General features: G+C 37.5%; 1 protein-coding gene across 1 annotated transcript; it reads left to right on the forward strand.

The window, feature by feature from the left end:
* The first annotated feature begins 2,566 nt into the window (after nt 1-2,566).
* On the forward strand, nt 2,567-14,148 carry LOC108450440 (ATP-dependent helicase BRM-like). Its single transcript, XM_017748069.2, has 14 exons — nt 2,567-3,315; nt 4,604-5,914; nt 6,050-7,375; nt 7,543-7,655; nt 7,922-8,009; nt 8,146-8,232; nt 8,355-8,447; nt 8,529-8,612; nt 8,697-8,900; nt 9,527-9,769; nt 9,853-11,406; nt 11,489-12,031; nt 12,710-12,961; nt 13,253-14,148. The coding sequence occupies exons 1-14, from the start codon at nt 3,124-3,126 to the stop codon at nt 13,892-13,894; spliced, it is 6,732 nt and encodes a 2,243-aa protein (XP_017603558.2). The 5' UTR covers nt 2,567-3,123; the 3' UTR covers nt 13,895-14,148.
* Nucleotides 14,149-23,277: the final 9,129 nt, after the last annotated feature.

The following is a 23,277-nucleotide window of genomic DNA, read 5'->3' on the forward strand; positions in this document are numbered from 1 at the left end:
TTCGTTCCTAATCACCAAACAAGTTTCTAAACATTCTAAATATCATATCATTAAAAATATAAGCCATCAATTTCATCTAATTTCTTGAATTTTACTTTTCTAGAAAATTGATCATTCATGCACATTAAAAAAGGGAAAACTCTCAATTCATAAAAAATTGTTAACGATCTATTAAATTGAGTTAAAAAACCTTCTAATTTGTTCAAAGTAAGTTGAAAATCAATTTAAAACAACTAGTTGACTTAATATCTCGAATTTCACCATTTTTGAACCAAAATTCAATTTAAAAGCTTTAGATCTATTGAAATCTTGTAATAGTTGATCAAATTTTAAATTATAAAAACAAAAAGCTTAGAATTATCAATAGGAATCAAAATGTTACTGAATTTGAGAAGAACAACGAGTTTTAAATCTAATTTAATGAAAAATGTTTGAAGAACAATGATGAAAATGATGAAGAAAAGAAGACTTCTCTTTAAAACTAAAGGAAGAAATCGTGTTTGGAAGGCTAGACAATTAATAGGGATGAGTTAATTTGAGAGAAAATCTCATATTTTTTTGTTTGAGAAATTCTTCAAAAGGAAAGATAAATGGAGGGAATGAGACATAAGTGGTTTAAATAGGCAAACCAATTTTTAAAAATTGGGTAATTGCTCCTTTTGGCCACTTTTAGTTTTCACTCTTTTTCATATCAGTCCTTTAATTCAAATTAAAAACCATTTCCTTAATTATTTTCAAATTTGGTTTCGTTTTTAAAATCCGTTTTAAGAAAATTAATAATCAAACACTTAATTTTAAATTTTCTGACCTAAAATTTAATCCCAATTATTGTTTTATAATATTCTATTTAATTAATTACTATGGTCCTAATTTTGAAATTTGGATTGGATATTCGGTCCACTAACCTAATTCTACTAACCCGATTTTTGGAATGTGACCTTTGCATTGGCTATTTATGAGCTGAACATGTATAGTGAATATTTGGGAAGAAATTGCAGGTTGATGTCTATTAGAAACTACGAAAACAATATGTGACATTGTGATGTTATACGGGTGCCATTGTGACAAGATATGGACTCCATGCCATGACATAATGAGGAAGCCCGTCATTTCGATGAGGCCAAAACAATATGTTACGGTGCAACAAGAAACCCCATCACGTTGCGACGTTAACTTTGTATTTTGAATTCTTTACAATTAGGTCCTATTTCTATCTCGGGTTATCTTTAAAGCTTTTATAAGCTCGTATAAGACCTGAAAATGATTTTATACCGTATCAAAAGCATGTCTTGGTAGAATTTAATAATCTAATAGTATAAATTAAATGTAAATGTTTATAGTTGCTCCAATAATGAATGTGACATCCTTTAGCTCGGACCCGATGATTGGGGTGGGTTTAGTGTGTTGCATTTCAATATTGAAAAGAAAAGGAATTTTAGAACTTTCGGCAATAAGGTAAACAAATACAATATGACCAAATTTTTAATGCATTATTTTATTTTTATATCGCTTTTTCACTTTAATCCTAAATGTTTCTTTTACCCTGGTCAATACTTAAAAAAATGATATTTTTTGGGTGATCAAAACGAAACCGACCTAGAAGTTGAGTGATCAAAATAAAAATGTAAAACATGATGGGATCTGTATAGTCAACTGTTGTTGGGTGGCTAAAACGAAAACGCCTTAAAAGTTGGATGAAAAAATTGTAAGGACTCTTTTGGGTGACCAAAATGAGAGCACTTTAAATTTATTTATTCGTATTGATTTTTTTCCTTTAGATTTTTTTTTATGTACCAATACAAAATTAAGAAGAAATTCATGGATTGTTGAACTTAGGTAGAAGTACCACAAAATCCCCTATATTATAACTTGGATTATATTTTAGTCTTTCTACTGTAAAAATAGACAAATTAGTCCCTATATGTTAGATGAGTGAGCAAAGCAGCCCCTCGATCAAAATTGCATGGTTAAATGTTTGTTTTAGTGTTTATATATAATGTATAATAATAAATTTAAACCTCAATATTTACACATTTATTTAATTTGACCCTTATTCTTTTATTAGAAGTAAATTAGAAATTTTTGAAGTTAATCAAAGCTAAAGCGTAAAAAAAATCTTAGTAACAAATTTTTAAAAATAAATTAAGTACTTTTAAAATATAAAATTATTAAAAAGTCATAAAAATTATATAGAAGTTTATAAATAAAGTTATAAAATTTTAATTTTTTAAAAATAACAAAATTCACCTATTAAAATCTAATAATTATAAGATTTTCACAATGTACATTTAAGGAAAGAGCTATTTTATTCATTAATTTAATATATAAAAATTAATTAATTTATTTTTTGACGTGGAAAACTAAAATAGTAAAAAAGTTTAGCTACTTATACCTCTGACCGTGTAGGATCGCGTCAAATAATTTGCTTTGCACTTTTCCTATCATTAGGGGTCTCCCATGTAAATATCACTAAAACGCTAGGGTAAAAGTTTCATGCTCTGCCCTTTCCGTAAATTTCTAACGGTAGGCACACCCCGACCCCAGTGGACCCCATCTCACTAACCACTAAGCATAATGCAAAGGAGAGAGCTTTTATTTATGCCTCCTCTTAATTACAACCAGAAGAGGGAAAAAAAATTAATCTTTCTTCAAAGTTAAAAAGGAAATTTAAAAATAACCTAACTAGGGTTTGGGTGACCCGTGAGGAAACAAAAATTTACACAATTGCGTGGAAAGAGGGAGATTCGTGGTTAGTGGGCAGTGAGTCGAATCACCGGTTTTTAACTTTTTATTTTATTTTTTCGTCGTTCGCTTCAAATTCGCTTTTTTCTCTCAGCTCAGCAAGATCGACCTATCATTTCTACCGTAAATTTCGGATTTCTTTAGAGAGAAACAAAGTAAATTCAACTGTTGGTTTTTGTTTTTAGTTTATTTATTTTTAAATTTTCTATTGAACGTTGGGATCGGGGGGCAAAAAAGGGGTTTCATTAAAAAAAGGATTTTTGGAGGGATTCAAGTTGTGAGTGTGGTGGGGGGTTTTCTTTCCTTTTTTTGAATTTTTATTGTAATAATTTGGAATTTGCGAGGGAATTTTTGTTGAAGACAATTGGGGCAAGTTTTTTTATGCAATCTGGTGGTGGTGGCGGAGCTGGGCCCTGCCGGAACCTGGGAGTGGGCCCGGTCGGACAGGCTGCATCCACATCGTCGGCAGCTTCGCCCTCTTCGTCGTCATCGGCCGTTTCGACCCCTCACTGGGGATATGATTCGGTGCAACAGCAGCAGCAGCAGGCGCAGCAGCAAATAGCTTTTAGGCAGGTAGAGTGTGTATAGAATTTCAGTCAACCTAAGGGAAGTTTAGTTGTATTGGCAAGTGATTTTGGGAGCTCAGTATGTTTCTGCAGACGGGGAGTGATGAATTCGTGAATATGGCGGGTTTTGGGGATTCTAATTTTGTGAATAAGTGCTATTTCTGATATAATTACGTTAGGACACAAGGTTGATTAGTTAGTTCTTGGTACTTAGCTTGCCAGGGGTGTTTGTTAAAGGTGAGTTATATTTAGTAGCATTAAACTCTTGAGCTCATTGGTGTGAAGGGAATCAACCATACTAAGCTATTTGTTTCTAGAAAGATGAATAAAGGCCTTTCAATTCGAACTTATAGAGCAGAATTTTTTTTATCCCTATGTCTAGGTTCAAGTGTTTGTTGCTTTGTTTATCCTTTTCTTTTAGAAATGCTAATAGAAACATTTGAATTCCAAGTATTTAGCTTACACTGCCCTCGTTCTCCACAGCACTTTTTTTGAAAGTGAGTGTGAGAGAGAGTGATATGGAACTGTTCTTTATGCTCTCCTACAGAATTAATCAACTTAGATGCATGGTTGAAGGTTAGGAGCCACAGACATGTTATCAAAGCTTGGTGAAATTGTTCTTGATTGATAGCATGCTACTATGACTTAGTCTTTTCTTTTTGATACAATATGTGTGGTTACCATGACTAGCTTCTAAATTTTGTTTAATTGACCTCAAATCTCCTTAGATGATGTGTAGAAGAACCTAGCCTTCTTTTTTTCTTCATCCCATTTAGAATCGATATCGAATCTTTATTGTTTGAGTGTTATTCACTGGTTGTATTGGAATATTACCTTCCTTTTGTTTCTTGCGCCTACTGTTTAGTGTTTAGATTATATTATTACGTAAATTAGCATTCCCACCCCAGAATTATATGCCCTTCCTTGGATTTCCTTTTGGTTTATATAGTACAGATTAAACTTTTATGGCATTAACTCCTAGATGTTCTTGTAGTGAGACCACCATTCTTTCTACATTTCTCTTTTAAGGATGATTAAAGCATCATTGTTTTGTCTGTCACTTCTTGTTTATGCTGGAATCACCTGGGGGCTCCAAATTCTATAATATTCTTACTGTTATGACTTTGGTGCTTTGCTATCTTACTCTTTGAGCAACATAGAATGATGAAGATGCCCTTGATTTTTGCTCAACTCTTTTCATTGGGTCATTAATGCTTCTAGCTACTAGTTAATGGTTATGCTTTTCTTTGAGAAGTTCATGAGTTATCTTTTTGCATTTATATTTGTTCTTGCAGTCACAACAGCTACTTAGAAAACCTGAAGTAAATGAAGCCATCCTAGCATATCAGGCCAGTGGTCTTCAAGGTATGTTGGGAGGAAGCAATTTCCCTTCATCTCCGGGCTCTATGCAACCGCCTCAACAGTCCAGGAAGTTTTTTGATCTGGCTCAACAGCATGCTTCTGCCCAGGACAGTCAGAATAGGAGTCAAGGTGTTGAGAGACAAACACTGACTCCCTTTCAGCAAGCTTATTATCAGTATGCTTACCAGACTGCTCAGCAACAGAAGACACTTTTGGCGCAGCAGCAAGCTAAGATGGCTATTTTGGGCTCTGCATCTGTTAAGGATCAGGACATGCGAATTGGAAACTTTAAAATGCTGGAACTTACTTCTATGCAGGCAGCTAATCAGGCTCAGGCATCATCCTCTAAGAACCTATCTGAGCAGCTTGGTCGTGTTGAAAAGCAGATTGAGCATGGACCACAGTCAGCTACTGACCACAGAAATGAGCCCAAGCCACCGACCCAAGGAACAGTTACTGGACAATTAATGCATGGGAATGTTCTAAGGGCCATGCAGGCACAACAAGCTCAGCAAACTGTTCAAAACACGGGACACGATCAACTTGCTATGGCTGCACAGTTGCAGTCATGGGCACTTGAGCGTAATATTGATCTGTCTCAACCTGCAAATGCTAATTTGATGGCACAACTCATTCCACTCATGCAATCTAGGATGGCTGCCCACCAAAAAACAAATGAAAGCAATATGGGTTCTCAGTCATCACCTGTGCTTGTGTCAAAGCGACAGGCCACTTCTCCATCAGTTCCAAGTGACAGTTCTCCCCGTGGCCGTTCATCAAGTGATATATCTAGCCAGTCTGGCTCTACAAAAACCAAGCCAACAGCTCTACCTAGCACAACTTCCAGCACTGGGGTGGTTAACAATGCTGACAACATTGCAATGCAGCAGTTAGCTATTGACGGCCAAGATAAACAGGTCCCTCCCAGAGAGCCACTTGTTCTTGGAAATGAGATGCCTTCTGTGCAATCTTCGCAATCATCTCCAAATATTAGCCTGAGTGGCAATCCATCTTTGCTCACAAAGAATTCATTAGGTGGCACAGAAACAGCAGAAATGCAGTATCGTAAACAGTTAAATGAAAATTTCCCACAGTCTTCTGCTCCTAATAATGATGGAGGGTCTGTTAAAAACTTACCAGCACAAGGCAAAGCAGCTATGCAGATGCCACAGAAACGTTTTGGTTTTACTAAACAACAACTCCATGTTCTCAAAGCACAAATACTAGCATTTAGGCGCCTGAAGGTATGCTTATTTCTCTCTCCCCATCCTATCCTTGCCTATCTGACATTTGTGCATTTTCCCTTACTTTCTACCAATTGCACAAAGTATACTAAAGAATAATGTGTGGGCCATAATGATTCTTGTGGTCATTAACAGAAAGGAGAAGGTACACTTCCACATGAGCTTCTTCGAGCCATTGTTCCCCCACCAGTTGAGCTGCAGCAGCCACAACTTCCTCCTCTAGGTGGAAATAACCAGGACAGAAATGGTGGAAAGATTGTAGAAGATCCTCAGAAATATTCAGATTCAAAGGAGAAGGTTTCACAGGCTGGGCCGTCTACCAATGGACAGAATATTGTTAAAGAGGAAGCATATCGAGGAGATGATAAAGCAACTTCATCAACAGCTCATATGCAAGGGGTGTCATCTTTGGCCAAGGAATTTTCATCTACTTTACCTGCTGGAAAAGAAGAGCAGCAAGGTTCTGTCATTTCTGCCATGTCCGACCAAGAAGTAGAACACAGTCTTCAAAAAACTCCAGCTAGAAGTGATTTTAGTTTGGATAGGAGAAAGGCTGTTGCACCTCAACTTGCTGCATCTGATGGAGGGCAAGTTAAAAAACCGGTGCAGGCAAACTCTGCCCCCCAGCCAAAAGATCCTGGCTCCGCTAGAAAGTATCATGGACCACTATTTGATTTTCCTTTCTTCACTAGGAAACATGACTCGTATGGTTCAGTGATGCCTAACGGCAATAATAATCTAACTCTGGCTTATGATGTCAAAGAGCTTCTCTTTCAGGAAGGTGTGGAAGTCTTTAGCAAGAAACGATCAGAAAATTTGAGGAAGATTGGTGGTTTACTAGCAGTAAATTTGGAGAGGAAAAGGATCAGGCCAGATCTTGTTCTGCGATTGCAAATTGAAGAAAAAAAGCTTCGACTTATAGATGTGCAGGCACGTTTGAGGGATGAAGTTGACCAGCAGCAACAAGAGATAATGGCTATGCCTGACAGACCGTACAGAAAATTTGTCCGCCTGTGTGAGCGTCAGCGTATGGAGCTGGCAAGACAAATACAAGCCACTCAGAAGGCCCTGAGAGAGAAGCAATTGAAATCCATTTTTCAGTGGCGCAAGAAGCTCCTGGAAGCTCACTGGGCCATCCGTGATGCACGAACTGCTCACAATAGGGGAGTTGCCAAGTACCATGAGAGAATGTTACGGGAGTTTTCAAAGAGGAAAGATGATGATAGGAACAAAAGGATGGAGGCCCTGAAGAATAATGATGTTGAAAGGTACAGAGAGATGTTGATTGAGCAGCAGACAAATATCCCTGGTGATTCTGCAGAGAGATATGAAGTTCTTTCATCATTCTTGACACAGACTGAAGAGTATCTTCATAAACTGGGAAGTAAGATAACAGCTGCCAAGAGTCAGCAGGAAGTGGAGGAGGCAGCAAATGCTGCTGCTGTTGCTGCACGGTTGCAGGCATGATTTCTTAAACATTCACTCTTTGTACCCTCTTCTGTGTATTTTTTTTCTTCGAATTTTTTGGACTGTTTTTGGAGCCAAATATAATATTCAATTTCCTTTCCTCATAAGCTTTAGGTTGTTTCTGTTTTACTTATTTCTTGTTTTCTACTTCCTGACAAAAGGGTTTATCAGAAGAAGAAGTTAGGATTGCAGCAGCTTGTGCTGGAGAGGAAGTAATGATAAGAAATCGTTTTATGGAAATGAATGCACCCAGGGATGGTTTGTCCGTGAGCAAGTAAGTTATGTTATAAAGTTCATTTCCCAGGACTTACTGATAATATAGAGGGGTTCTTCAGTTACAAAGCGTGATTGGAATAGGGTGTAAATTATGTGACAGTTAGATGAGGCTTATGGTCTTTTCTCATGTTTAGTTCAACAACTATCATTTCATATGGTCAATTTAGATTTACGTTTTTGTTTATTATAAGGGCATTTGTTTCTTAGAAGCCACCAAAATTCTGGCAATTTTATTTATTTGTTGTTTTTTGTGGTCATAAACAGGTACTATAATCTTGCTCATGCTATTAATGAAAGAGTCATAAGGCAACCGTCGATGCTACGAGCTGGAACGTTACGAGACTATCAGCTTGTAGGTTGCTATATTAAAAATATTGGGCTTCTTTCCTTTTTAAAAATTTGTTTCTCGGTTTTTGGCCCTTTTAGTTTAGTACTATTAATTATAGCAAGTTAAAATTTCTCTGACATCTACGTAATTTATTTTGTAGGTTGGTTTGCAGTGGATGCTTTCTTTGTATAACAATAAATTAAATGGTATATTGGCTGATGAGATGGGCCTTGGGAAGACTGTTCAGGTATTGTTACTTGGGAGTTAGATCAGGTGTTGGGATTAGTTAGAGCATTTATTGTTTCAGTAGATAATCAAAAGATACAATAGCGCTGTTGATAACTTCTTAGATTTTGCCCTAATGTGTAGGTTATGGCTTTGATTGCTTATTTGATGGAATTTAAAGGAAACTACGGTCCACATCTTATAATTGTTCCTAATGCAGTTCTGGTAAATTGGAAGGTTAGTTTTGTTTTGATGTATATTGATGGCTTTGACATTTTCCTCATATCTTTGAATAGATATAACTGAGTCCTTTTGCAGAGTGAGCTCCATAATTGGCTGCCATCTGTGTCATGCATCTACTATGTTGGAGCAAAAGAACAACGTTCAAAATTATTTTCTCAAGTAAGAACTACAACTTTCTGTGATTAGTTATTTCTTGAAGTGTCAAAACTTGCTGAACTTTCTTTTTGTTTACTTGTTTCATAGGAGGTTTTGGCTATGAAATTTAATGTCCTTGTGACAACTTATGAATTCATCATGTACGATTGGTCTAAACTTTCTAAAATTGATTGGAAGTACATTATAATTGACGAGGCCCAGCGAATGAAAGACAGAGAATCTGTTTTAGCTCGTGATCTTGATAGGTTCCGTTGCCAAAGGCGTTTGCTTCTTACTGGGACACCATTACAGGTCTGTTAAGGCAGCTCTCTGATATGATTGGAAATAGAAAAAAGTACACATACATATATGCTTACAGATAGAAAACTTTTAAACAACTCTTTTGCTTTACTTCCATGACTGGCATCCACTTGAAATAATATGACCACCATTTTTCTCGACAACTTTACTTTGCATATGCTGAGGCACGCACACAAGAGCATCTTCATTTAGGGTAGGCCCTCTATGAAAAGTGTCTCATAACTTGAGATATCCTAAATTCCCATTGCTACGTTTTCATGTCTTTTGTTATTGGTTATTCACTAAATATCCATGTGAGGGATGAAAAAGGAGGTACCACATGGATGCTTATGTCTTATAATGTTGTTTATGAGTCATGGTAGGAATTAGAGTGTACTTTCCTAACCATATTTTATCTGTTTCTTGCCTTTCTTTTGTTTTTTACAGTGTGTCTCATTTAGTTAGTCTGTTTTTTACACTTTAGTTTATATCCTACAGTATGACGTATTTGATTCATTTAATAAACCTATTTACCTTTTCTCTTTTCCCATGCTCACTTTCTTATATGTGTGCGTGTGTGCCTATTGCTTATTTGATAATTTTAACAATTTATTTATTTATTTGTTTTAATACTGCAGAATGACTTGAAAGAACTCTGGTCCCTGTTAAATCTTCTCCTTCCTGAAGTGTTTGATAATCGCAAGGCATTTCATGATTGGTTTTCACAACCATTTCAAAAGGAAGGCCCTATCCAGAATGCAGAGGATGATTGGCTTGAGACGGAGAAGAAGGTTATCATCATCCACCGACTTCATCAAATTCTTGAGCCTTTTATGCTTAGACGTCGCATTGAAGATGTGGAAGGTTCACTTCCTCCGAAGGTATACTGTTATTGCTGTCTTTCTTTTATAATCACTTAACATACTGCTGTTTCCAATGACATTATTTCATTGGTTGATTGCAGGTTTCGGTAGTTTTAAGATGCAGAATGTCGGCTATTCAGAGTGCCATTTATGATTGGATAAAATCAACTGGGACTCTTCGAGTTGATCCTGAAGATGAGAAGCGCAGGGTTCAAAAGAACCCAATATACCAAGCTAAGGTGTATAAAACTTTAAATAACCGGTGTATGGAGCTTAGGAAGACTTGCAATCATCCTTTGCTTAATTACCCGTATTTCAATGACTTATCTAAAGATTTCCTTGTAAGATCTTGTGGGAAATTGTGGATCCTAGACAGGATCCTAATAAAACTGCAGAGAACTGGGCATCGTGTATTACTCTTTAGTACCATGACGAAGCTTTTGGATATCTTGGAGGAATACTTGCAGTGGAGGAGGCTTGTTTACAGACGTATTGATGGAACAACTAGCTTGGAAGATCGTGAATCAGCTATTGTTGACTTCAATAGTCCTGATTCTGAATGCTTCATATTCTTACTAAGTATACGTGCAGCTGGACGTGGTTTAAATCTTCAAACTGCTGACACTGTTGTTATATATGATCCTGATCCTAATCCTAAAAATGAGGAACAGGCGGTTGCTAGAGCTCACCGAATTGGACAAACAAGGGAGGTCAAAGTCATTTACATGGAAGCAGTTGTTGACAAAATCTCTAGTCAGCAGCAGGAGGATGAAATAAGGAGTGGGGGTACAGTTGATTTTGAGGATGATTTTGCAGGTAAGGATAGATATATGGGGTCAATTGAGAGCCTCATAAGGAATAACATTCAACAATATAAAATCGACATGGCTGATGAAGTAATCAATGCTGGACGTTTTGACCAGAGAACAACACATGAAGAGAGACGCATGACTTTAGAAACTTTATTACATGATGAGGAGAGGTATCAGGAAACTGTCCATGATGTTCCCTCGTTGCACCAGGTAAACCGCATGATAGCAAGAAGCAAGGAAGAAGTGGAGTTGTTTGATCAAATGGATGAAGAACTGGATTGGACTGCGGAGATGACTTGCCATGAACAGGTACCTAAGTGGCTTCGAGCCAGTACAAGTGAAGTGAATGCTACTGTGGCTACTTTATCAAAAAAGCCATCAAAGAATATTTTATTTTCTGCCAGTGTTGGTGCTGAATCCCATGAAATGGAGACAGAGAGAAAAAGGGGTCGACCCAAGGGGAAAAAGCATCCTAACTATAAGGAAATAGATAATGAGAATGGGGAATACTCTGAAGCAAGTTCTGATGAGAGAAATGGTTATTCTGGGAATGAGGAAGAGAGGGAAATTGGAGAAGTTGAAGATGATGAATTTAGTGGTGCTGTTGGGGACCCACCTATTACTAAGTACCAGTCAGAAGATGGCCCTCTTGGCGATGATGGGTATGAATATGCCCAGACTTCAGAACACATTAGAAATGATCAGATGCTTGACAAAGCTGGTTCTTCTGGATCATCATTGGACAGTCGAAAACCACAGCAGATAGGGTCTCCCATTTCTCCTCAGAAATTTGGCTCTCTTTCCGCATTAGATGCTAGGCCTGGTTGTGTTGTAAGAAGGCTGGTATGTCTCTTTTCCTTTATTGATTTGTTATTATGGCATTTTTCAATTCTTCTATTTTCTTATGTTATGTTAATGTTGGCAGCCTGATGAACTAGAGGAAGGTGAAATTGCAGCATCAGGAGATTCTCACGTGGACCACCAGCAGTCTGAAAGTTGGATTCATGATCGTGATGAAGGTGAATTTGAACAAGTTGTCCAACCCAAGATAAAAAGAAAGCGTAGTATTCGGGTTCGACCTCGTCATACTGTAGAAAGGGCAGAGGAAAAATCTGTCACCGAAGTGCCTCATCTCGAATGTGGAGATTCATTTTTGTTGCCTTTCCAGCTAGACCAAAAATACCAATCACAACTGAGGATTGACACTGAAACAAAAGCAACTTGCAAGCGTAATGCGATCAAGCATGATCCAAATGATTCATCTTCAAAATGTAGGAGGAACTTACCTTCAAGAAAAATAGCTAATACATCAAAGTTGCATGCATCTCTGAAGTCTGGTAAAATGCATTCTGAGTCTGCTCCTGTAGATGCTGGTAAATCCTCCAGAGAGAGTTGGGACAATAAACTGGTTAATACAAGTGTGTCTTCGAATTCTGGTGCTAAGATGTCTGATCTCATCCAAAGAAAGGTAAACTTGAGGTGACTTTAATTCTGGTAGTGTCTGATTGTGAATCTGTTTTTTTTATTTTTTTATTTTTATTTTATTACTATTTTATCCATCATGGATTTTTGCTGGTCATTAGTGCTAAGTTGGATTTAGAAACCTTGCTTTTGTATTTTGAATTGCTTGATGGTGTTGCTTGTAGGCCCTTAATAGGCAAAGCTATGGTCCTGAATTTCTTCGGTTTCTTCATTTTGCATCTTTTTTATTGTACCAATACTGCAGGATACACAGATTTCACCTAAGTGGGTGCTCTCATCAACGAAATAGCTTTAGGTTTTGTTAGAACACACATTTGAATAAGTGGGGTGCATTTTTTGCATGATGAGGATTTTCTTTTTGAGATTAGGAAGTTTGTGTTCCATAATATGCTTTTATCTTTTTTTTCTACCTTTTTGTTTGCTTTGCCATGTCCGTTTATGTTGTGTTTTTCAGAATTGATCTTCATGTTATTTTGTCTTGAGTCATTGATAATTTGCATGGTTTCCATATGCCAAGTAACTGGAAGCTTGGTATATCAAAATATCTTCCCTTTTAAAAAGCAAGTACTTCTATCCTTTGACCTTAATACCTGTTTAACTGCTTAGGTTACATGTTATGCTATTTTCTATTAAGTAAATGACTAAAAATTTCTCATATGTCCAGTGTAAAAATGTGATTAGCAAGCTTCAGAGGAGAATAGATAAGGAGGGTGAACAAATTGTACCTTTGTTAACAGATTTGTGGAAGAGGATTGAGAAATCTGGTTATATGGGTGGAAGTGGAAGTAATAATTTGGATTTGCAGAAGATTGATCAGCGTGTTGACAGATTAGAGTACAGTGCAGTTATGGAGCTTGTTGCAGATGTGCAGTTAGTGTTAAAAAGTGCAATGCAATTTTATGGGTTTTCTCTCGAGGTATGATATCTATTTAACTTGTCCTTCAGCATCTTTACATGTTCATAAGCCAACTCACTTTTGCATCACTCTTTTGAATTTTGCCGTGGATGGTCTTTTCTGGGAGCAATTGCTTCGAAGGCTTTTCAAAGAAGTTTACATACAAGTATTTTGTGTTTTCAAGTGGCTAGAAATTCATTCAAAAGAAAAGGCTAGAAATTTGTATCACCTAGAAAATGTTCTAATCCCCTTCCTATAATTCTCTCATTGATGTCCTGATCTATGTACTTTGGAAATGTAATTGGTGTGCAGGTCAGGTCTGAAGCAAGGAAAGTACATGATCTGTTTTTTGATTTGTTGAAGATTGCATTTCCGGATACTGATTTCCGAGAAGCTAGAAATGCTCTCTCCTTCTCTAGTCTGGTAACTACCTCCACCATGGGCTCATCTGCCAGACAGGCTGCTGTTGGCAAGAGGCAGAAGCTGATAAATGAGGTGGAATCTGATTCAGGACTCACTCAAAAGTCATTGCAACGCCGGTCCAGTCATGCTGGTGAGGACACAAGGGTTAGAGTGCACATGCCCCAAAAGGAATCAAGGGTTGGGTGTGTAAGTGGCATTACCAAGGAACTATACCAGCAAGACGATTCTATTCTGACACATCCTGGAGAGCTAGTTATTTGCAAGAAGAAGAGGAAAGACAGGGAAAAGTCTATGGTGAAGCCCAGGACTGGATTGGCTGGCCCTGTTTCACCCCCAAGTATAGCACGCAGCATCAAGAGTCCAACAACAGGATCATTTTCTAAGGATGCTGCTAGATTGACCCAGCAGACTGCCCATCAGCAAAGTTGGCACCAGCCTGCTCATCTGCCGAACGGTGCGAGTGTTAGTTGGGCCAATCCTGTGAAAAAGTTGAGAACAGATGCAGGTAAAAGGAGACCGAGCCATTTATGACCTTGTAGAGGATCAGCTAATGGGAAATGTGTGCTGCCATTGAGTTTATTCTGGGGCGGTTCGTTGTTTGTACAATTGCAATTAGATTTACCATTAACGTAGTGTATGTTCCTCGATCCCAGTCTTTTCGTGGTTTCAATACAATGGTTTCCATATCTGCACCTTGCGGGTATTATTATCTAGAGTATTTGATAGCTGAGACGTGTAAATTATACCTTCGTTTCATCATTATAGAAGTAAATATTTTAACTGAAGGACGTATTCAACTTTTGCTAATATACGAATTTCTACATCTTTGTCGCATGTCAACGCGTGTAATTGGATCAAGTCTTGTCCTCGTGTTAACAGTAGTTGAAAATACCAAAGAGGCCGAATTTTGTTGGACCTTCAGATTTAGATTCAACCAGTTTAAAAAAACAATTATAAAATAAATATTAAAAAAAGCAAAATATAAAAGACGGCAAGTATATTTACAAAAATTTGAGCATAGAAGTAAATCTGAATATAATAAAAGTTTAATTATAAAAATAAAAAAATTCATGTCAGAATCTTTTATTATTAAGTGGATATATATCAAGATTAAGATAAGTCAAGGGCGTAGTTAGGGGTTGGTAAGACCTTAAGACTCCTAAAATAGAAAATTTTTATTTAAACCTTTTAAAATTTAAATTTGTAAAGGTAAAATTATACTTTGACCCTTAAAAATGATAAAATTTTGATTTAATCTTTTAAAATTATAAAGATATAGACTATTAAAATGGTAAAATTATACTATTATAAAAGTTAGAATTTAATTTCGGTTCCTTTAAAAAATTTTTCTGGCTTCGCCATTAAGATAAGTTTGATATACTTTAAGACTCTAATAGTCATTAGAAGTAGATTTGAGATCGACAATTCCTATTATTGAGAAAAAAATCATACAAGAGTTGAAAAGTGGCAAAATAGTAGATTTTCATAAAATAATAATTGGGTCATTTTTCAAGTATTTTTTGATGAAAATATTATTTAGATATATTTGATAATTAAAATTTTCATGGACCTTTTGGACTATAATACGAGGAAATTCGGATCCAAATAGTGAGCTTGAGCTTAAAATATGGCAGGTAGGCTTGGAGGCTCGTTTGGTGTATTTTTAAAGGGAAAGAAAAGATGAGAAACCCCTCAGTCAACCTCTCTTCTTTTTGGTGCCGCCCCTCCCTTTCATCCACGGTTCTTCTCTTCTTTTTTCATTTTCTTCACTTTCCTCCTTAAATTTTCTAAAAACCCAACAATCAAACTTTGAGATTTTGCTAAAATCTGTTAGCAAACAATCTTCAAAACCCATTTCCATATTCAAGTACCTTATTTTCAGCCTAGGGTTTGAGGGATATTAGTGTGAGAAAATGAAGCTAGAAAGAGAAAGCTTAAACTGTTGGATCTGGTGCCCTAAGTGTAGTATATTCGTTTTGTATACTTATATTTTTCAAACAAAATGATTTAACAATAACATACATTAATTACATTAATACTCTTTATATATTTTCTTTAATGCTTTTGCACGCAAAGCAAAATGGAAGCAAATATTGACTCACTGGTTGTCTAACGTTTAACTAATACTAAGTGATATTACATGGTCAGATTGTAATACGGAAAGACAACTTGTATTAGTAGATAAATCTAAACATGTCCTTAGTCTATTAAAAAAAAAAAAGAGTAAACTGATTGAAAAACTAATATATCATCTATCAAGTCCAATTGGAAAGATGTTTTTTTTAGCATCGGAGCGAATGACTCCCTTAAGATAGAGACATAGATACGATTGACTGGATTGACAGTACATCGGCTAGAACTCAAGTATAATAAATCCTAGATCCGTTTATTGATTTATTCACTTGTGAGGTTCATAGTGTGACATACCTTAATCCTAAGTGGATAATTGACTATGTATGTGTGACTTGTAATGATTGAGTTCAAATAGATAAGAAATCAAAAGCTAATACATTGGGTATATAACTTCTGTAGTATGTAACATCATTTAGAATAGTAAAATTCATAGCCCAACTAATAGGTAAATGATATCCTCTCATCGACATTATATGAAAAATGAAAAGCAAGCGTGGTCACGAGTCAGTTGTCTCTGTAATAAATGACTTAATTAATAGTTGATAGTAATTGACTTCTCATGAAAAAGGTGTAATGGTTGCCATGAGATAAAATAGGATTATATTGAGAGAACGAATTTATCCCTAAGAGACTAAGAATATCTTACGAGGTTAACACGCTGATGATAAGGTCACTAAACGAACACTTATTAAGCAACTTTTGTAATGATATGTAATTAGGGAGAGCTCAACCACGATACCATAATGGAATGACTTCATGATTAAATAAGTTTATAATTAATAGGCGAAAAGTTAGAACTTAATTATAAATTATTTGAGCCCTAATTACATTTTCCCAATCGGTCCCTCCATTAGCTCGTTAAAGCCAGAAATGAAGTGCATGTAGAACCATGTGAACAAAAATGAATAGAAATGAAAAAGTTAGATAAATGGGTCACATTCACAAATGAACGCATTTTCTCACTGAGTATATAATGACTTGAGAATTAATTTACTATTTTTGAATTATTATTTAGTTAATTGTAATTAAATAATTGAAGTTTGAAAATTGAATTAAATTAATTAGTCATTATGGATCCATTGGATATGAACATTAAATATATTTCCTCGTAGATTCTTTTACGGTAAAATCATCATTACTTTAATAGAATTAAAATTGAGTTGAGAAAATTATTTAATTGATAAATTAATTTAGTTAATATAATTAATTAAATAAACACTATTTATTTTGGGAATAGATAACAAATATTAGATTGGATTAAATTATAAAGTGTTGAGTCAAAAGTCTAGAAAACATATATAATTGGACCCAATATATGAGAGGTCTAATTCCCTCATTTTACATATGAGGGGCAACAACCTTAGCATCTTTATTTAGGGTGTGAGACCCCCTCTTCTAGTTAAACTAGGGGAGTGCTTTTCTATTAAATAAATATTATTTGTGTTATACTTATTCAATCAGAATTCTCCTATCTCTCCTTATAAATAGATGACACTGGTAAAGCTATCAACACATAAGTTTCATATATTTTTATTCTGCTAGAAAGAAGTGAGAATTTATTTTCTAAGAATAAATTCTATTTTCTGGGAATAATAATTTCTACCAGTTTTTATTAAGAGAATTACTTTCCTATTGAAAGTAATAAATCATTTTTGTTCTGTGTTTGGTTCTTATTGTTTGAGTCCACATTCGATGTAATTTGTGGTACAAGGATAGCAGAGAAGGTTGTTCGATTGAAAGCTGAGAATATTTTGGCTCCGTCTTGCACAAAACACAAGTACTTTTTTGTAACACCCCTAACCTGTATCCATCGCCGAAATAGGGTTACGAGGTATTACCGGATAATACACCTCATTTACATACATTTAAGCATTTGTAATAAAAATCCATTCAACACATTCACATTGTCCCTTCTAAGGTCCTACGAGACCTTAAAACATGCTTAGAAGTGGTTCAAGACTAAACTGATAACATTTGCAAACTTTGAGAAACTTAGAAAATTTTTCAACATTAAAGGGTCACACAAACCTTGTGAAAATAGGGCATATATATTGACTTGTACCACACGGCCGAGGACACACTTATGTGCCAGGCCGTGTGAAACCTAGAGGGGGTTACTGATTTGGCCACACGTCCAGCCACATGCTCGTGTACCAGTCTATGTGTAACGCCCCAATTTTTAGGAATTCTGTGTATGTTGGCAAAAATTTAAAATTTCTGTGTTCTGTCTGTTTGGTGTAGGTTTAATTATGTTAGTGGGCCCAAGCTTAGGTTAAAACTCGGTAATTTTAGTTAATTTTAGTTCCATAAGAAAAAAAGGGGTTCTGGTTAACTGGGCTTTTAAGTATTAATTGGGCAAAATAAAACAAAAGAAGCAAGTGGCAAAGTGGCATTTGACGCCACTGGGAAGGCTATAAAAGTGGCGTGAGGATGCTAGGGAGAACCAAGGTTCAAGTCACAATGGGAGCATATTAAGAGAATTATTTTTATGTTTAGAAAGGGTAAGTAATGGAACTCAAGTAAAAGACTGTCAGGAGGAGTTTGAGTTGCTCAGATGATTGAGTAAGGAGGGGATAAGGGAGAGGATTTAGTAGCTGATTAGGGAGAGCAGTGTTGGCCGAATGATGGACTCTTGGGGAGCAAGAGTTGGCCGACCAAGGGTTCTTTTTAGAGGGAAAATTTTGGCTAGGTTAAATGCCAAGTATAAATTCGGCATTTGGGGTAAGTTGTGCCGTTTTTCTGACCATCCTTCCTCCTCCTCCTCCTTTCTTTTATTTTTCTCTCCATCTACCTTCTCCTCTTCTTTTCTCCATAGCTGAATTCTTCTACCACTCTACTCTACACCACTTTCTCACTATTATTTTTAAGCCTTACAGCCGAATATCACAAAAGCCGAAATCCCGAAAGTTCATATTGTTTGTGCCGAATTCTCCTAGCAAAAACCTACTGATCTTTTTCATCCTTTTTGACCAATTCTTTCTTTTTTGGAACCCTAAACCTCTGTCGACAAAGCCACTACAAAACCCTCATCTTTTTTTTCACTTTTACAAAAAGCCGAAAACGCATAGCCATAGGAACATAGCCGAATTTTAAGATCACTAAAGGCTCGACTTTTGTTATCATTTGAGGGGTTAGATCTGTATCAAAATCGAGTAGGAGTTAATTGGAATCATTGAATGAAGGAACCGGTGGTAAGTTTTTTTGAACTTAATCTTTATTTCGGGTTTTAGAAAAGCCAAAACCCCTAAAGGTTAGGGAGGCTGTCGATTTGGGCTTGTAGCTCAAAGGGTTGTTATAACTATTTTATTTTGATAATAGTGGGATCTAGAGGCTGCTGATCGAAGGCTTGGACAAGTGGAACCACTGGATCTAGACATAATCGCTAACTTTGGCAAAGGTAGGATCGCTAGTGCTTAAGGTGCTTTCGGCCGAATATGGTAAAGGGTTAATACGTAGTTCGTTTTTGATAGTTAGATTAACGTGTTAGTAATGCAATTGTAGGCAGTTCATGTATGGATCTCGCAGTATATCGTCGCAAACAGGTGTGTAACTGACACCCTCTTATAGACTAGATCGGCAAAAACCGAAAAGCTGAAATGTTGAAAAACTAGTATTTTGAGAATTTGCGAGTGTGCGAATGATCGTGAGGTTAATAGTTGATGTATGTGGTAAATTAAAGTGATAAGATTGCAGAGTGCACGATTCCGTGCATTTCGATATTTTTGGGCTTAATGGGCCAAAATCGGGATAGTGGGCCAACGGACCCAATTCGGTAAGAAAACACGGTAAGTGTTTCTGGTCGTACGTAAATGGCTATGCTATGCATGAAAACCTTAAGAATAGTGAAATTACTTGAATATCCCTATGTATGGAAATTACTGATGTACCCTTAGGTGAAAAATAACCATTATACCCCTAGGGTTACTTTTGACTGAAAAGCATGACGATCTGATTCTGTATGATGTATGCCATGATTGTATATCTGTTGCATGGGGATATGGGTTATATTATGAAGGAAGCGTCCTGGTGGCTACACCACAATTATCTGATTTGGTGGCTCTGCCACATATATCTGTTCTGGTGGCTTTGCCACGATTATCTGTATCTGGTGACTCTGTCACATTATCTATTCTGGCAGCCATACTGCATATTTCTGTGGCGTGTAGCGGTTGGGTGGGTTGAGTTGTCTCCCCACATAGTGAAAGGTTGGTATGGGGGTGCATATGGTTGGATATGGGTTGGGTTTTGCATAAACATGTAATATCTGTTCTGTTCTGTTGTGGGCCTATGGGCTTTATTCGAATCTTTGTTCGGGCTAAGGCCAACTTATTCATTCTTCGTGGTTTGAACCGATATAGGCTATGGTTGGGTTAATTTACACACTGAGTTTCCTTAAACTCACCCTTTTATTTTCATCCACGCAGGTAATCCCCAACCATAGTTGGCTTGGAGCTATGAGGGATTCGGAGTGGCCACACGTTCTGCAAGTTGATTTTCTTCTGGTGAACTGGACATCCTTTCATTTACGTTTAAGGTTTTGGGTTTTTAAAATGTAATAAGGCCGCTTAATTATTTTTTGATGGTTTTAATATGTTTTATTAAGGTAGGTATTACTTATATTTAACTGTTGAAATTGGATAGCTTTAGGACGCGTTTTCAAAAATAATAATTGATTTCAAAATAACACGACAACAAGCAAAGCTTCCGCGATGAAAATATTTTCCAAAATTAATCACTTTTCCTAAAAAGGACTTAATCAAATTGGCTTCCTGGAAATATACATGACATTAAGGTGTGGTAATGGCGGTGTGCATGTCTAGGATTGGATTCGAAGGGAGCTTGGTACTTAAGCAGTCCGATGGACTCACCTCCTCTTTCCCGGTTTCCTACCTGGTGCACAGCTTTCATTCACTTTAACCTACAATGAAATTATCTTTTAAAACACTAAAAAGTCTTTCTCGATCAACAATATGAAATGTTTTGAACGCTTCGATGTGGCATGTCGGATCTGACCATAACGTCTGGGCCAGGTTTGAGGTGTTACATTTAGTGGTATCAGAGCCAAGTTGCAATAACTCTGCTGTGGAATGGGTTTACAAAAACAAAGATTTTCGAAAACAAAAAAATTATAAAAAAAAAAGAAAAAACAAACTGAGTTTTCAAAATTTAGATCTTTAGAAGGTGGCATTCTGAATCTCCGGCCAAAGCCTGTAAGTATTACTCTGAACTTTTCTGAATATTTTCCTAAATTATCTGTCTGTACTGAAACTCTACTAGGATACTCTAGATAGGATGATACTGAAACCCTAGGGAAATTTGATAAGAGACTGAAACTGTAGCTAGACTTCGATTCTGCGAAAACAAACTTTGAATTACTGTTTGATTCATAAAACATCTGTAATAAACACTGGAATACTGAATTAATGCATAAAAATTTGTAATCAGATAATACGATATGAGTACAAGAGCCGCTCGTAAAAGAGGCTGCGGACGGGGTCGAGGAACTGCTCGAGCGAGATCTTCGTCTTTGGGACATATGTCGGCGACAGAAGCACCGGTACCACCGGCAATAGAGGTGGAGTCTCATGACCGCGGTGCCGGGGATGATGCCCTGTTGCAGGCAATGCTTCGTGTTCTAGAAAGGGTTTCCGGTGCAAGTACGAGTAACGGAATTCGGGGATCTATTTCTGAACGACTTCGGGCTAACGGAGTGGAGATCTTTAAGGGCGTGTCTGGTGTAGCCCCGAATGTGGCGAAAAATTGGTTGGAGGCCACAGAATGGATTATGGACGACTTGGACTGCTCTGTGGAGCAGAAGTTGAAGGGAGCCGTATCGTTGCTACGGGACGAGGCTTATCAGTGGTGGCTCACTGTGAGAGAAGGGACCCCAGCTGATAGGGTAGCTTGGGAACTGTTTAAGACGGCCTTTAAAGGGAAGTATGTTGGGGCGAGTTATGTGGACGCCTGCAAAAAGGAATTCTTGAATCTGGTGCAAGGAGGTAAACAGTTGCTGAGTACGAGGCCGAGTTTCTGAGGCTGAGCTGGTATGCCGTGGGCATAGTCGCTACGGAATATGAGCGAAGTGTGCACTTCGAGGATGGTCTTAGAGATGACCTTAGGGTGTTGATTGCTCCGCAGAGGGAGCGAGACTTTGTGGTCTTGGTGGAGAAGGCGAAGATAGCTGAGGAGGTTAAGCGTGCTGAAAAGCAGAATCGGGAGAAGGATCAAAACCGTTTTCGGAGGGATTCAGGACCCTTGGGTGGTGCTAATAGAAATGTTAAGAGAGTAAGAGTGGAGGAACCAGTTCGAGCAGTGCCGATGAATGTTGTTAGACCACCAATCTGTGGAGACTGTGGTAAGGTACATTTGGACGAGTGTAGGAAACGTTCCGGTGCTTATTTCCGATACGGATCTATGGAGCATAGAGTTAAGGACTGTCCTCAGAGAGTTGATTAGGCTCAAGTTGCTGTGCAGAGGGTTGCTCAACCTATGAGAGGTAGACCACAACCACAGGGGGGACGTGGACAAGGTAAGGGCAGAAATAGAAGTGGTCGAGGTCGAGGGGCACCTGGCAGAGGTGCCGGAATGCTGAAGCTCGACAGCCAGCATTGGTGTATGTAGCTCGTCATAGAGAGAGAAGGGCGACGCACCTGACGTCATAACTGGTACGTTTTTGGTTTCTAGCATACCGTATACTGCTTTGGTGGATATTGGATCTACTCATTCCTATGTTGCATGTGCCATATTTGGGTTGTTGGGTGTGCACTCTGAGAAGATTGTGAGTGGGGTATCTATGCTAAGTCCTTTAGGTCACTCGGTTAGGGTAGATAAACTGTATAGGGATGTACCCTTAGAAACTCAAGGTAGGATTTTCCCTGGAGATTTGATGGAGTTACCGTTCGAAGAGTTTGATCTTATTCTGGGAATAGACTGGCTTGTTAAGCATAAGACGACTTTGGATTGTGCTGCTAAACGAATGGTGTTAAGGACCATAGAGGATGAGGAGGTTATGGTGATAGGTGAGCGAAGGGATTATTTGTCCAATGTGGTGTCGGCATTAAGAGCCGAAAAGTGGATTCGGAAAGTTTGTGAGGCCTATTTGGCATTTGTAAGTCAGTCGGAAGAGGAGGGTCTGACAGTGGATAAGGTTAAGACCGTAAAGGAGTTCCAAGATGTTTTTCCGGAGGAGCTTCCGGGATTGCCTCCGAACCGAGAAGTTGAGTTTGGAATCGACTTGATACCTGGAACGATGCTCGTGTCCATCGCACCATATAGGATGGCACCGAAGGAGTTAGTGGAGTTAAAGGCACAAATTCAAGAGTTGTTGGATAGGGGCTTCATTAGGCCAAGCGTGCCTCTATAGGGAGCACCGGTGCTATTCGTGAAAAAGAAGGATGGTACGATGCGGATGTGCATTGATTATCGCTAGTTGAACAAACTGACGATTAAGAATAAGTATCCACTGCCAAGGATTGACGATCTGTTCAACCAGCTTAGAGGAGCTTCTGTATTTTCCAAGTTCGACCTTCGATCTGGATATCATTAGTTAAGGGTCAAGGAGGCAGATATCCATAAGACGACATTCAGGATTCGGTATGGTCATTACGAGTTTCTGGTTATGCCATTTGGATTGACAAACGCTCCTGCAGCGTTTATGGATATGATGAATCGTGTGTTCCAACCATTTTTGGATCAGTTCATAGTAGTCTTTATTGACAATATCCTAGTATATTCTGAAACGAAAGCGAAGCATGATGAACATCTCCGTATAGTGCTGCAAG

The sequence above is a fragment of the Gossypium arboreum genome, chromosome 7 (genome assembly GCF_025698485.1).
Source record: "Gossypium arboreum isolate Shixiya-1 chromosome 7, ASM2569848v2, whole genome shotgun sequence".
Taxonomy (NCBI): Eukaryota; Viridiplantae; Streptophyta; class Magnoliopsida; order Malvales; family Malvaceae; genus Gossypium; species Gossypium arboreum.

Excerpts from the sequence above, each read along its gene's own strand:
- LOC108450440 (XM_017748069.2), top strand. The coding sequence starts at position 3,124 with ATGCAATCTGGTGGTGGTGGCGGAGCTGGGCCCTGCCGGAACCTGGGA. Across the intron at positions 3,316-4,603 it reads AGCAAATAGCTTTTAGGCAG|TCACAACAGCTACTTAGAAA; the intron begins GTAGAGTGTGTA and ends TTGTTCTTGCAG. Across the intron at positions 8,448-8,528 it reads CAGTTCTGGTAAATTGGAAG|AGTGAGCTCCATAATTGGCT; the intron begins GTTAGTTTTGTT and ends GTCCTTTTGCAG.